Source organism: Copadichromis virginalis, linkage group LG14, assembly GCF_057382275.1.
Source record: "Copadichromis virginalis isolate Kocher_CV1m ecotype Utaka linkage group LG14, C_Virginalis_male_GT1.1, whole genome shotgun sequence".
NCBI classification, from domain to species: domain Eukaryota; kingdom Metazoa; phylum Chordata; class Actinopteri; order Cichliformes; family Cichlidae; genus Copadichromis; species Copadichromis virginalis.
This window is the reverse complement of record NC_140631.1, coordinates 18,207,263-18,220,573: the sequence shown is the minus strand read 5'-3', so window position 1 is coordinate 18,220,573 and position 13,311 is coordinate 18,207,263. Positions and strand designations below refer to the sequence as shown.

At 48.0% G+C, this 13,311-nt stretch overlaps 1 protein-coding gene across 1 annotated transcript in view; it reads right to left on the bottom strand.

The window, feature by feature from the left end:
- Positions 1 to 911: 911 nt before the first annotated feature.
- The window catches only part of LOC146693788 (cell adhesion molecule DSCAM-like), an 86,817-nt gene continuing 74,417 nt past the window's right edge, over positions 912 to 13,311 (bottom strand). Inside the window, exon 4 of the mRNA XM_085429693.1 lies at positions 912 to 1,237. Within this exon, the coding sequence (XP_085285819.1) occupies positions 1,227 to 1,237 (11 nt within the window). The 3' untranslated portion in view covers positions 912 to 1,226. The remainder of the gene's footprint in view (positions 1,238 to 13,311) is intronic.

Genomic DNA, 13,311 nt, shown 5'->3' with positions numbered 1-13,311 from the left:
ATTATACACATGTACATTAGATATAATCGCTGAATGTGATTCATTGAGTGTCACGATCCTGGGTCTTAGGACCCAGTGTTTTGAGTTTTAGTTCATTTTGATGTTTATAGTATGTTTAGCTCATTAGGCCTCCTATGTTGATTTGCTTATTAGTTCCCCCTTGTGTTTCAACCCATGTTAAGTCTCCCCTGCCCTTCATGTCTCTCTGTGCCCCCTCTGTTCTGTTTATGGTGTGTCTTTGCATGTTTGAGTTTCTTGTTTTCTGTCACCCTGCATTGTGCATTATGTTCTCATGGTTGGTCTTTTGTTACTCCCTCTAGTCTAGTCTCTTGTGTTCAAAGCTGAGTATTTCCCTCTGTGTATTTTGGTTCTTAGACCTCTGCCTTATGGTTTGTCTCTGTTTCTTAGTTGCTGTCTCCACTGTGTCTAGTTCGCGTCTCTGTGTGATACTTCCTGTTTTACTTTGAAGGTCCATGCCTCATGTGAGTGTTTCTAGTTTTGCGTCTCTGTCTCGTCCAGTCCTGATTTCTCCCAGCTGTGCCCTCCTTCTGTGTCTCATTCCCTCGTTATCCCTCTGTGTATTTAAGCCCTGTGTTTCTCTTTGTCAGTGTCGTAGTCTCCATCATAGCTGTGTGATTTTTCCCTGTGGCTCCTTGTGCTTTAGTTTTTCCAGTTTAGTTTATTTTGTATTGTTTTTCGTGTCCCACTCCACGCCAGCAATAAAGCTGTGTTTTTTGAGTTTACCTTTTGTCTCTGTGAGTTTGCGTTTGGGTCCTCTCCTGCCTGCCACACAGCCGAATCATGACATTGAGCTTCAATGGAGCCACTCAGCAAAGCAGAGCAGGCAGCACCCACGCACACTTTTACCTTTAATTGAATTTTAATCTGTGTTTGCGGTCACAAATCATGCAGCGCGGGGTAATTATCTATTAACGATAATGTTATTGGATTTACATGGAAATGCCAAGCCAGCAAACTGAACTTGTGGTGTGGTCATGAGCAGACAGTGTAATCAGCAGATGCTGCTGGCTGGGCAGTGGCTTTTGTTTCTGGAACGGTAGCTGACAGAGAGGGTTTCTCGTGTGCAGCGAGCAGATACAAGACAATGGCAACCCTGCCTCCATGCTGCCCATCTTCCTGTGATACATGTCTGTTTTTCTCTGTGTCTGCATCTCTCTGCCACCCCCTTGCTGCTCTCTCCCTCTCCGTGTCCTCCAGTGGTCTCATTAGGGCGGGACTGTGAAGGGAAGGTGAGATGGTTACTGTGACAACAGCTGGGCTGTCCACCAGCGTGTCCTCTGTTGTTGACTTGGCTGTCTCTGACCACTACTGTGTGTTTTTTAACATCACCGGTTTTATTCAGCGGAAGACCTCGGTGCGAACTGTGAGGAGGCGCTATCTGACCTCTGAAGTGGCTGCAAATTTTACCAGGGTTTTAGTCAAATGCCCCCCTGTGATTTTACCTGCACCCTGCGATTTGATTTTTAGTTATTTTAACAGCAAACTGAAGAAAAGCCTTGACTCCGTTGCTCCACTCACCACCAAAAAGATTAACGTAAAACATGCATCACCCTGGAGAAACGAAGAAGTCAAAAAACTCAAAAGAAATTGCAGGGCAGCAGAAAGGAGATGGAGGAAAAATAAAAATAATATCAACCATCAAATATTTTCCGAGCAACTTAAAATGTACAATAATACATTAAGGAAGTCAAGAAATTCATACTTCGCCAAAATAATCAGTATTAACAAAAATAATCCCAAGGTCCTCTTTTCCACCATAGATCATTTATTTAACCCTGATTTTAACAGCAAAGAACCCCCACAGACTCGCTCTGTGAGCAGTTTGCAGACCACTTCAGGGGAAAGATCAGCGCCATCAGATCTGATATTTTATCTAATCGCGATATGATTGTAAACACATCTGAGGGCTCGATTGTACCTGAGGAGACACTGGACAGCTTTGTCCTGGTTAATGCTGAGAACTTTCAGAAGGTTTTCTCCACAGTGAGACCCACCACATGTCTTTTAGATCCAATTCCTTCTTCACTCTTTAAAACACTTTATGGATTTTTTGAGGCTGAGCTTTTATACATGATGAATTGCTCTCTTCAGTTGGGTGTCTTCCCTGCTGCCTTTAAAACGGCGGTGGTGAGGCCCCTTCTGAAGAAGAGCAATTTGGATTGTAATGATTTTAATAACTACAGACCTGTATCCAACTTACCATTTTAAGTAAAGTCTTAGAAAAACTTGTTTTTACTCAGATTACTGATTTTCTCAATGATAGACAGATCCTGGAGATATTCCAGTCTGGATTTAGGGTGAACCACAGAACAGAGACTGCTCTCCTAAAGGTTTTAAATGATCTTAGATGTAACTGGGACGCCCAAAAGCTCTCAGTCCTGGTGCTACTGGATCTAAGCACAGCCTTTGATACAGTAGACCACGCTATTCTTTTAAACAGACTGAAACACATGGTGGGCCTCTCTGGTGCTGTACACAACTGGTTCACTTCCTATCTCTCTGACAGATCTTTTATGGTGAGTATGGATACATGCTCCTCTAAGATCCATAAAATGACATGTGGTGTGCCTCAAGGGTCGGTTCTAGGCCCTGTACTTTTTAATTTGTATATGTTGCCTCTCGGCAGTGTCATCAGGAGGCATGGAGTGAACTTCCACAGTTACGCTGATGACACGCAGCTGTACATCTCCGTGTCTCCTGATGACACCAGACCAATGGATGCCCTTTTTAACTGTATCTTGGATATAAGATCTTGGATGGCAGAAAACTTTTTACAGCTTAACCAGGACAAAACTGAAGTTTTAATTGTCGGTCCTGAGGCTCAGAGAGAGAAACTCTTGTCTAAATTAGAGGCATTTTCACTATGTCCTTCGCTACAAGTGAAAAACCTGGGCGTTATTTTTGACTCTGAGCTTGGTTTTATCCCACATGTTAAACATGTGACCAAAATTGGATTTTATCATCTAAAAAATATAGCCAGAGTCCGCCCTATTCTCTCTCGGGCCAACACGGAGATGCTGATGCATGCTTTTATTACCAGTCGCATCGATTACTGTAATGCCCTGCTCTCTGGTCTTCCTAAGAAGAATATTTCAACTTTACAACTCTTGCAAAACTCGGCAGCTCGTGTGCTGACGAAGACCAGAGGGCGGGCCCACATTACACCGGTTTTAGAATCGCTGCACTGGCTCCCCGTGTGTTTCAGGATCGATTTTAAAGTTCTTTTATTGGTTTTTAAATGTCTTAATGGTCTTGGGCCTTCTTATCTCTCAGATCTGCTTTTACCATACGAACCCTCGTGGACCCTGAGGTCCTCTGGCACTGGCCTTTTGATTGTTCCTAAAGTCAGGACACATACTCACGGAGAGGCAGCTTTTCAGTGGTATGGTCCTCGTCTGTGGAACAGCCTGCCGGAGGAGCTCAGGGCAGCAGAGAACGTACATGTTTTTAAGAACAGGCTCAAGACCCACCTTTTTAATTTAGCTTTCACCTAACGTTTATTTATTTTATGCTTATTTATTCTATCCTGTTATTTTATTATTAATTCAGGTTTTACCTAATATTTATTGATTTTATTCTTATCCATTTTTTTATCTTCTTACTCTATTTATATTTATATTGTAACCCGTTCTTATTTATTTTATCATTTTACCCTGTATATAGCCTATTGTGGCATATCTCCAGTGTTTCCTCGGAGGGGGCTCTCTGCACCGGGGCTGTTATTGACCGTGACTGCTGGGTCTCTGGGGTCCTCTCAGCCTGGTTGGGGGGCTCCTTTGCCTCCCTCCGGCTGTGTGCCCAGCCCGGAGGCTGCGGTCTGTGACCGGCTCCCGGTGCAGACGGCTCTCTGTTATAATGTTTCCTCACTTGGCTCATGCGAGCCCAGCCCAATTTTTACTCTTTAAGTGTGCGCGTGTGTGAATGTGTATGTGGGTGGGGGGATATATGTGTATTGAGAGTGTGGGGAGTGAGTTGGAGGGTGGGGTGGGCTGCTTTTAACTATGTAAAGCACTTTGTGCTACATTTTTTCTGTATGAAAAGTGCTTTATAAATAAAGATTGATTGATTGATTGAACAGCAGAGAATGACGGGCAGAGTGGCAGGTCAAACAAGGTCAAACATGGCAGCGGAGATAGAGCTGCCACTGGATACTTTATGTCTTAAAACAATGCTAAGATGCTATGCAGACAGGTACTGACTCCTTTCCTCTCATAACGATGCATTACTAATTGCTGAAACCTGGGTTTAAGGTTTCCACAAATAAAAACAGAAAGCATGCGCAGTCATCAATCAAGATGTTCACTTTGTCCAAATAAATATCATCTGCTCCAAGACACAATGTATAATTTCTGCCATTAAACTGTGTATAATACAGTGAAAAGGTATTTGTCCCTCTCCTGATGTCTTTCTGTTCTTTTTTAATATTTCTCACACTTATATATGACAAACAAATTTTAATAGTAGACAAAGATAAGCTGAGTAAATCCAAAATGCAGTTTAGAAATCATCATTTCATTCATTAAGCGGAATAAGCTATCCAAACCTACCTGGTCCTGTGTGAAGAAAAAATAAACCTCCCAGTAAATTAATCATAAATTATCTGTGATTAACCACATTTTATTTTTGGACAGCTGAATTCAATTTCATGAGCCACACCTAGGCCGAGGCTAAAAGATCTCAAAAAGCAACACATCATGCCCTGATGTAAAGAAACAGCTGAGCAACAAAGCCATTGACCTCTGTCAGTCTGTAAAGCCATTTTAAAGGCTTTGGGATTCAATGAACCGCCTTCCCAAAAGTGGCCGACCTACAAAAATTACTCCAAGAGCAGATGGATGACCCGTCCAAGAGGTTAGGCCAGTTATGATCAGAGTTGATGATTCAACAATAAGAAAGAGACAAAAATGGGAGAGTTCCAAGGAGAAAACCACTGCTGACCAAAAACAGTACAAAGGCTTTTCTCACATTTAACAAAAAACATTTTGATGATCCCTAAGATGTCCAAGAAAATATTTGTGGACTGATGAGACAAAAGCTGAACTTTTTAGATGGTTTGAGTCCGGTTTTGCATAAAACTAACACAGCATTTCATAAAAAGAACATCATACCAGCAGTCAGATATGGTGGTTGTAGTATGATGGTCTGGGAGCTGATTTTGCTGCTTTAGGACCAGAAATGTCCCACAATCAGTTCATCCCCTGTAGCACACTTGAGTTGAGCAGCAGGACAACGATCCAAAACACACCAGCAAGTCTGCCCCTGAATTGCTCACAAAACAGATATTTTAGGTTTTGGAGTGGGAGAGTTAAATTCTAGACTTAAATCAGATTCAGATTCTTTGGCATGACCTTAAATGGACTGTTTACGGACTAAAACCCTTGAATATTGCTGAATTAAAACAATTCTGTGAAGAACAGTGGGCCAAAATTCATCCAGTGAGGTGAAAGACTCATTGCCGGTTATCAAACGCTTGATTACAGTTCTTGTTGCCAAGGGTTGTGCAACCAGTTATTAGGTTTAGGAGGCAATAGCTTTTTCACATAGGGCCAGGTAGGTTTGGATAGCTTTTTTCCCATTAATGATCAAAATCATCATTTATAAACTGCATTGAGCAATTACTCGGTTTATCTTTGTCTAATATTTAAATTCGTTTGACGACCTGAAACATCCAAGTGTGACAAATGTGCAAACATTTAAGAAACCAGGAAGGGGGCAAATACTTTTTCACAGCACTGTGTTGGTGAATACACACACACTGAACTCAGCAGTAAAAATTAAAAGGGCAGAAAATTTTAAATTAATTCCTGAGAAATGAGAATCTGGTGTGATAAGATGGCCCCAAGTAAAAGCCAAAAAGCATCTGGAGGACTTTGCTAAAAGAAATGTCCTTTTCAACATTAATTAGCTTTAGAGAATCCAACAAGAGTCAGAGAGAATGAGAGGAGGAATGTGGAAAATGAAAGATGAAAGGGAAAGATGAGAAGGCTGGTGTGTCTGCAATAAATGGAGCAGAATATGTAAAAGCACAGCTTGTGTGACACACTGACATGCTACGCTTCCTTTTAAGCTCTTCTGGTTTAGATACCTTCTGAACCAGGTGCACCCAAAAATGTAGCACATATGTGAACACTTTAACACACACGTGCGAGCACTGACCTTGTCTCTAGACTCTCTGAAGTCCAGAGAAGGTAACAGACTCAAATTGAATGAATGTATCCTGGCCACACATGCTGTCAGACCTACCACTGTTGCCTCAAGAGATGGGTCTGGCCCAAATGACCAGACACACATAAAGCAACCCAAATTGAAGCAGTAGTAATCTGATTATGTAGCAGCTGTCGCAGAGTGCCATGATTTCTGTAACACACATGCACGCTTCACTACACACAGTTACGCTGGTAGGACCCACGTACAGTGCAAGCATATAAGCATGTGTCCAAATAAATACTGTACACCCACATGGACAAATACAACTGCTCTCTTAAAATTTACAGTAGCTACAGGACCACATGTATCAACAGTTCTGATGCCTGTGATTACAGAGTTAAGACAACCAAATTCAAGACAGAGTAAAACAATAGACGGCATTTAAGGCATCAAATGGAAATAGTTTGTTACTCAGATCTTCCACTGAATGCAAGTTACTGAAATAAAGCATGTAGATGGTAACTGCAGGTCAGACAAACTGAAAACTAACAAGCTGCACAAGAATAACTAAGACTAACTAAAGCAAAGAAAAAATAAAAAATGAAATGTGATCAGCGACTTGTTCCAAATCCTTTCTACACTGATTGGACTTTATAGGAAAATGCAGCAGAACTTTGTCAATAAGGATGAAACAGACTGCAGGGCTGGTCTCTTCTATTTGAATAAACAGGCACACACACTCAGAAGCAGAGCCACCAGTCTATTTCTTCCCAGGCTCTTTTATCTCATCACTTCTTCAAATTTCTTCCCATATCTGAGTTAATGGGAAAAAATGGAAATGTGCTTGTCAGTCAGTGTCAGGATGAGGTCGTGGACGAAAGAAGGAGGACCCAAACGCTGGACTCACAGGTAGGTGAAGATTGGTGTTTTATTGTCAACGGAGTGAACAACCAGAACAGAAGTAGGAAACGGCTGGCCGGCTGGACGACTGACTGAATGGATGAATGAAAGACTGACTGACAACTGACCGGCTGACCTGACGGAACTGAACAGAGGACAACCTAACAGCGGCGAGAACAACATCACAATAACATCAATGACACGACATTGGACTGGTTGAACTGAGGGACATAAATACACAGGCTGAGTGATGAGAGATTAGAACCTGGTGAGTACACAGCTGAACATAATGAACTAATGATAAACGGGAAGAGGATGGAACATAATGCACATGGACCAAAGCTAACACAATAAAACAGGAGGTGAAGCAGACAGAATATAAACAGTGAACATGAACTAAGAATACTGGGTCAACGACCCAGAAACCCTGACAGTACCCCCCCCCCCCCCCCCGCAAAGGCCGGCACCCGACGGCCAAAAGAACGAAAAACCAGAACAGGGCGGGCGGAGGGGGCCCAGGACGGAGGGACGGAGTCCACACAGAGACAGTTCAGGAGGCCGACCGTGCGGAAGGCAACGGCGACGATGACAGCGCTGGTCCGGGGGCCGACCGTGCGGAAGGCAACGGCGACGATGACAGCGCTGGTCCGGGGGCCGACCGTGCGGAAGGCAACGGCGGCGACGTGGACGCAGTTCGGGGGGCCGACCGTGCGGGAGGCAATGGCGGCCACTCAGGCGAAGAGGGTCCAGGGGCCGGCCGTGCGAAAGGCGACGGCGGCGACTCAAGAGAAGAGGGTCCGGGGGCCGGCCGTGCAGAAGGCGACGGCGGCCACTCAAGAGAAGAGGGTCCGGGGGCCGGCCGTGCGGAAGGCGACGGCGGCCACTCAGGCGAAGGCGGTCCGGGGGCCGGCCGTGCGGAAGGCGACGGCGGCCACTCAGGCGAAGAGGGTCCGTGGGCCGCCCACGACGGCGATGGCGCCCGGCCAGTGGCAGAGGCCGGGCCGGGCGCGGGTGCAGCTGAGGCAGAGGCCGGGCCGGGCGCGGCTGAAGCGGAGGCTTCTGGCTGGGGACAGGCAGGGCCAGTAGGCGCGGAAGCCTCTGGCTGAGGAGCGGCCGGGCCAGCGGGTGCGGAAACCCCTGGCTGAGGAGCGGCCGGGCCAGCGGGTGCGGAGACCCCTGGCTGAGGAGCGGCCGGGCCAGCGGGTGCGGAGACCCCTGGCTGAGGAGCAGGAGAGCTCACAGCTGGCTCTGGGTGCTGTGGCTGCAGGTCCAGGAACTGGACGGGATGGTGGACAGGCGACTGGGAAACAGGAGACGACTGGACTACAGGGCACTGGGCGGCAGACTGGACTACAGAAGAGTGGAGGACAGGTGGAGACTGAGCTACAGGTGACTGGAGGACAGGTGGAGACTGAGCTACAGGTGACTGGACTGACTGGAGGGCAGCAGGAGACTGGACAGCAGGTGAGTGAACTGACTGGACTGAGGAGACTGATGGATAAACAGAGGCCGGTGAGGCTAATGGCTGAGCTAAAGAGTGAGCTAGTGAAGGGGACAACAGTGCAGCCTGGACTAATAAAGCTGGGGCCTGAGCAGGGGACACCTCAGCTAGCCTAACCAGTGATTGTGCGAGGGCATGAAAAGCTGGATCAGGAGGTGGATGAAGAGGTGAAGTGGCAGGTGGACCGGTTAGCTCTTCCAAGCGTCCAGGGGGGTCAAGCTGGGTTCTGGTTGCCCTCAACCTGGGCGCTGGGACGGGCACGGAAGGTGGCTGGACACCAGTCACCCCCACCTGAGAAACAGAAGCAGGTGTGGAGGCAGACCGGGTCACAGCTGCCCTCCTCCTGGGGGCTGGCACTGGTGTGGGCGTAGGCTGGGCCCCCGTGCTGGTGGGAAATGGCTGAATAACGGGTGTGGAAACAACGACTGGGTGAGTGATACTGACGGGGTTATTGGGTAGTGTTTTGGTCTTCCTGCCACCGCTATTTACAGTCTTTAACTGAGCTGTCTTTGGGGAAACAGAGCAGAAAAAGTCTACCCAGTCCACATTGTCGTCCAAGAGGGACGTTCCCCATGAATCGGAGAGGCGTCTATTATTTATCTGATGTGAAGAGTCAACTGAGGAAGGTGGCAAACAGTCACTGGGACTCACCGCCGGGAGTGGCTGGAAACAGTCCATGTTACGGTGGCGTGTGCGCCGCTTTCTCCGGGTAGAGGAAGCGGGCGGGGTAAACAGATGAGCCTCTGGCACAGGAGCCTCCATTGAGCCGAGGTGGTAGGCGGAGCCGCTGTGCCATGGCGAGGTTGAAGGTCCGGTGAGTAGAACAGCTGGCGGGCGAGCGAGGAGCGGAGCAGCGGGAGAGCGAGCGGCCGAAGCTTGGCCTGTGACGCCCACTCTCCGCGGCGAATGCTCCGCTGCAGGTGAGGCATAACAACGCATGGCAACGGACAGTTAACCCATAACAACGCGTGTAAACGCATGGCAACGGACAGTTAACCCATAACAACGCATGGCAACGGACAGTTAGCCCATAACAACGCGTGTAAACGCATGGCAACGGACAGTTAACCCATAACAACGCATGGCAACGGACAGTTAACCCATAACAACACATGGCAACGGACAGTTAACCCATAACAACGCGTGTAAACGCATGGCAACGGACAGTTAACCCATAACAACGCGTGTAAACGCATGGCAACGGACAGTTAACCCATAACAACGCATGGAAACGGACAGTTAACCCATAACAACGCATGGCAACGGACAGTTAACCCATAACAACGCGTGTAAACGCATGGCAACGGACAGTTAGCCCATAACAACGCGTGTAAACGCATGGCAACGGACAGTTAACCCATAACAACGCATGGCAACGGACAGTTAACCCATAACAACGCGTGTAAACGCATGGCAACGGACAGTTAACCCATAACAACGCGTGTAAACGCATGGCAACGGACAGTTAACCCATAACAACGCATGGCAACGGACAGTTAACCCATGGCAACGGTCAGGTAACCCATGGCAACGGTCAGGTAACCCATGGCAACGGACCGGTAACCCATAACAACGCATGGCAACGGACAGTTAACCCATAACAACGCGTGTAAACGCATGGCAACGGACAGTTAGCCCATAACAACGCGTGTAAACGCATGGCAACGGACAGTTAACCCATAACAACGCATGGCAACGGACAGTTAACCCATAACAACGCGTGTAAACGCATGGCAACGGACAGTTAACCCATAACAACGCATGGCAACGGACAGTTAACCCATAACAACGCATGGCAACGGACAGTTAACCCATAACAATGCGTGTAAACGCATGGCAACGGACAGTTAACCCATAACAACGCTTGTAAACGCATGGCAACGGACAGTTAACCCATAACAACGCATGGCAACGGACAGTAAACGCATGGCAACGGACAGTTAGCCCATAACAACGCGTGTAAACGCATGGCAACGGACAGTTAACCCATAACAACGCATGGCGACGGACAGTTAACCCATAACAACGCGTGTAAACGCATGGCGACGGACAGTTAACCCATAACAACGCATGGCAACGGACAGTTAACCCATAACAACGCGTGTAAACGCATGGCGACGGACAGTTAGCCCATAACAACGCGTGTAAACGCATGGCGACGGACAGTTAACCCATAACAACGCATGGCGACGGACAGTTAACCCATAACAACGCGTGTAAACGCATGGCAACGGACAGTTAACCCATAACAACGCGTGTAAACGCATGGCAACGGACAGTTAGCCCATAACAAGGCGTGTAAACGCATGGCAACGGACAGTTAACCCATAACAACGCATGGCAACGGACAGTTAACCCATAACAACGCATGGCAACGGACAGTTAACCCATAACAACGCGTGTAAACGCATGGCAACGGACCGGTTATGGGTTAACTGTCCGTTGCCATGCGTTGTTATGGGTTAACTGTCCGTTGCCATGGGTTACCGGTCCGTTGCCATGGGTTACAGGTCCGTTGCCATGGGTTACCGGTCCGTTGCCATGGTAACCGGTCCGTTGCCATGGGTTACCTGACCGTTGCCATGGGTTACCTGACCGTTGCCATGGGTTAACTGTCCGTTGCCATGCGTTGTTATGGGTTAACTGTCCGTTTACAACGCGTGTAAACGCATGGCAACGGACAGTTAACCCTTAACAACGCATGGCAACGGACAGTTAACCCATAACAACGCATGGCAACGGACAGTTAACCCATAACAACGCATGGCAACGGACAGTTAACCCATAACAACGCGTGTAAACGCATGGCAACGGACAGTTAACCCATAACAACGCATGGCAACGGACAGTTAACCCATAACAACGCATGGCAACGGACAGTTAACCCATAACAACGCGTGTAAACGCATGGCAACGGACAGTTAACCCATAACAACGCATGGCAACGGACAGTTAACCCATAACAACGCGTGTAAACGCATGGCAACGGACAGTTAACCCATAACAACGCTTGTAAACGCATGGCAACGGACAGTTAACCCATAACAACGCGTGTAAACGCATGGCAACGGACAGTTAACCCATAACAACGCATGGCAACGGACAGTTAACCCATGGCAACGGTCAGGTAACCCATGGCAACGGTCAGGTAACCCATGGCAACGGACCGGTTACCATGGCAACGGACCGGTTACCATGGCAACGGACCGGTAACCCATGGCAACGGACCTGTAACCCATGGCAACGGACCGGTAACCCATGGCAACGGACAGTTAACCCATAACAACGCATGGCAACGGACAGTTAACCCATAACCGGTCCGTTGCCATGCGTTTACACGCGTTGTTATGGGCTAACTGTCCGTTGCCATGCGTTAACGGACAGTTAACCCATAACAACGCATGGCAACGGACAGTTAGCCCATAACAACGCGTGTAAACGCATGGCAACGGACAGTTAACCCATAACAACGCATGGCAACGGACAGTTAACCCATGGCAACGGTCAGGTAACCCATGGCAACGGTCAGGTAACCCATGGCAACGGACCGGTTACCATGGCAACGGACCGGTTACCATGGCAACGGACCGGTAACCCATGGCAACGGACCTGTAACCCATGGCAACGGACCGGTAACCCATGGCAACGGACAGTTAACCCATAACAACGCATGGCAACGGACAGTTAACCCATAACCGGTCCGTTGCCATGCGTTTACACGCGTTGTTATGGGCTAACTGTCCGTTGCCATGCGTTAACGGACAGTTAACCCATAACAACGCATGGCAACGGACAGTTAACCCATAACAACGCGTGTAAACGCATGGCAACGGACAGTTAACCCATAACAACGCATGGCAACGGACAGTTAACCCATAACAACGCATGGCAACGGACAGTTAACCCATAACAACGCGTGTAAACGCATGGCAACGGACAGTTAACCCATAACAACGCATGGCAACGGACAGTTAACCCATAACAACGCATGGCAACGGACAGTTAACCCATAACAACGCGTGTAAACGCATGGCAACGGACAGTTAACCCATAACAACGCTTGTAAACGCATGGCAACGGACAGTTAACCCATAACAACGCGTGTAAACGCATGGCAACGGACAGTTAACCCATAACAACGCATAGCAACGGACAGTTAACCCATGGCAACGGTCAGGTAACCCATGGCAACGGTCAGGTAACCCATGGCAACGGACCGGTTACCATGGCAACGGACCGGTTACCATGGCAACGGACCGGTAACCCATGGCAACGGACCTGTAACCCATGGCAACGGACCGGTAACCCATGGCAACGGACAGTTAACCCATAACAACGCATGGCAACGGACAGTTAACCCAAAACCGGTCCGTTGCCATGCGTTTACACGCGTTGTTATGGGCTAACTGTCCGTTGCCATGCGTTTACTGTCCGTTGCCATGCGTTGTTATGGGTTAACTGTCCGTTTACAACGCGTGTAAACGCATGGCAACGGACAGTTAACCCATAACAACGCATGGCAACGGACAGTTAACCCATAACAACGCGTGTAAACGCATGGCAACGGACAGTTAGCCCATAACAACGCATGGCAACGGACAGTTAACCCATAACAACGCGTGTAAACGCATGGCAACGGACAGTTAGACCATAACAACGCGTGTAAACGCATGGCAACGGACAGTTAACCCATAACAACGCATGGCAACGGACAGTTAACCCATAACAACGCGTGTAAACGC